This window comes from Atta cephalotes, assembly GCF_000143395.1.
Source record: "Atta cephalotes unplaced genomic scaffold scaffold00090, whole genome shotgun sequence".
Lineage (NCBI taxonomy): Eukaryota > Metazoa > Arthropoda > Insecta > Hymenoptera > Formicidae > Atta > Atta cephalotes.
In genome coordinates this window covers 60,213-62,631 of record NW_012130154.1, presented here as the reverse complement: position 1 = coordinate 62,631, position 2,419 = coordinate 60,213, and the positions used below count along the sequence as shown (strand labels likewise).

Sequence of the window (2,419 nt, the reverse complement as noted above, 5' to 3'; positions counted from 1 at the left end):
AAATTTACTAACGAATAGACATTTCTAAGACTGCGCTAAGTACTAAACGGACATTGTACTTAGTAAGGATATTTACTAATTTAATTATATACTTGAATATGTATATATATATATATATATATACATATATATATATATATATACATATTGTCGATTGCAATGGAGCAAGTTTGTATTATACATTAATTGCAGTAAATTATCATTTTCTCGTGATAATAAAAGATGTATATAATAAAAGATATATAAAGATATAAATTTATATAAAAGTTTATATAAAAAAAATTTTCTTTATGGTTCTGCTTCTCTCAAAGAGTGTCCTGTATCAGTCAAATAAAGCATCGCGCAGAAAAGGAACGGAAACACAGTCGATTGGTGTTCTCTCTTCATTATATCCTTGTGTTTCTGCTCGACCTCATAATCGCGATTGCTCGAGGGTGGAGACAAATCGATCGGTGCGCCTTTTCTTCTCCTTCACTTCCCTTCATTACGACATCCATTTACGAGAATGTCGTAACGGGGAGGCGTACAAGAAACGGAGCGGAAAGAGAGGTGGAGGGGTGGTGTGCGCTCTCGCAAAGCCAGGCAAAAACGGCCAGCACAAAACAGTGAACGTAATGTGATACTAAATGATAATAAAGCTAAAGTAATTATTGTTTAGCGTGCGACGCCGCGGCGTTCACGGCACGAGCGCGACTCGTGGCTCTTGGCGTGAGCAAGAGGAGAATCTTGCGATCGCGAAAGGGCATCAGGAGGATACCGACGAAGAAAGATCTTGCGAGTCGCCTATAATAATTTAAGCAATCAGCTTTTTATCATCATTCTTTCCTTTACCCTTTCGCCCACCCTTATCACGCGCTCCCGACATCAGTCGTCCCCTCTTCTCGAGCCGTAAATGCACTAGGATTATGCATTACAGATTATTTTATTGTTAATTAATTATGTTTAGCGCGCACGCGCACCCGGATGTCCCTCTCGAGACCGTGATCGCACCATTGAGGAGAAAAGAAAAGCATAGATCTCGAATTTCGCTTTCGATCCAGTTGACCGAGAATGCGGAAGAAAACGATATTTTTCTGATATGATTATTTGACGTTGCAAAATTCTTCGGAAATTGCAAGTTCTTTTGTCATTATATAGCAGTGAAAGAATAAATTGAATTACGCATTATTCAGTAAAGAGAAAATTTAAGAGATACAAAGACAATAATTGGCAAAATCTTGTGTAAAACGTTGATTTTCTATCGTCATTGTTCTAAATTTAACGTCTTCTTTTCCTCATTCGGACATCCGGGTGAAAGATTGTAGATTTTAAGCATCTTCCAAGCGGGGCACAAGCTCCGTGTGCTTTCTTAGTGTTCATAGGTTTATGAAAAATAAATTAAAATTCTGAAGAAACCTGGTGTACGACAAGATAAACAGAAGCAAACATAATCGAACTAATATATGTTTCCAATACTTCCCTCTTCTATTCCTATAGACCTGTTGTGTGATCTATTGAAAGATACCTATATTATTTAATTGCCCGATTGTGAAACGTGTATATATAAAAATTTGTAGAAGAATTGCATTTGAATTTAAACATTACTAAGCAAATTTAACGATTTTAATAAATTAGTTGAACAAACCATCTTAAATTATTTCACAAATTACTGCTTTTGGAAGCTTTTAATAATTTTTATATAATTAAAGAAGACGAAAAGAAAATTATGTACACTTATTTAACGGAATTTATCTAGATGCTTTCTTGAGAGCAATGTGTGTGTGTATATTACGTTGTCTACCTCTGTTAACGATCGCTATCTTCAGCGATGTGAATATATAAGATCAAAATCGAAGAGTTAATTATTGTTTTCGTGATACGTATAGCGGTTTGCCGTTCAGAATCTTCAAAGAGTTCTCCAACAGAGGTGCAAAAGATATCGCCAGCTAACGGTTCGAGGACTTCTCGGTTTTGTGCAAAAGGAAAAACAGCGAAACCCGTTACTAGTGGGCTACGTTCCAACAAAACGCTATATGCCGTATACATCCAATCTCGATGTATACGGTATAATCGACGGTGTCGATTGCATAATTATGCGGCAAGTAAATGTCCATTCCTCATTTTGGCCTCCCGAGAAGAATCAGTCTGTTCGATCGCACCTGCCTGGCAGCCGAACATAAATAACATTTGTACGAGGATCGAATTGCTGGAACCAGCTTTATAAATGATTAGAGGAAGTGGACAGACATATTTGCCTTTCATAATTGAATAAGGCGTGTTTTGATTGTATTTCATGCGTGAAATAAGCAATTAATTAGTTTTAGTATGCATAATAAAGGCAATCAAATATTCTGCGAACAAGAAGCGACAAAAAAAAATAGAAAAAAAGGGAGAGAAAGAGAGAGAGAGAGAGAGAGAGAGAGAGAGAGAGAGTATTTAC

The 2,419-nt window shown here is 36.5% G+C and overlaps 1 protein-coding gene across 1 annotated transcript in view; it reads left to right on the top strand.

Moving 5' to 3' along the window:
• Nucleotides 1–2,419, top strand: part of LOC105624831 (apolipoprotein D-like) — a 7,726-nt gene that overhangs the window by 469 nt on the left and 4,838 nt on the right. The window contains 1 exon segment of the mRNA XM_012206182.1: nucleotides 1–20. This exon segment is cut by the window's left edge and continues 120 nt beyond it. Within this exon segment, the coding sequence (XP_012061572.1) occupies nucleotides 1–20 (20 nt within the window).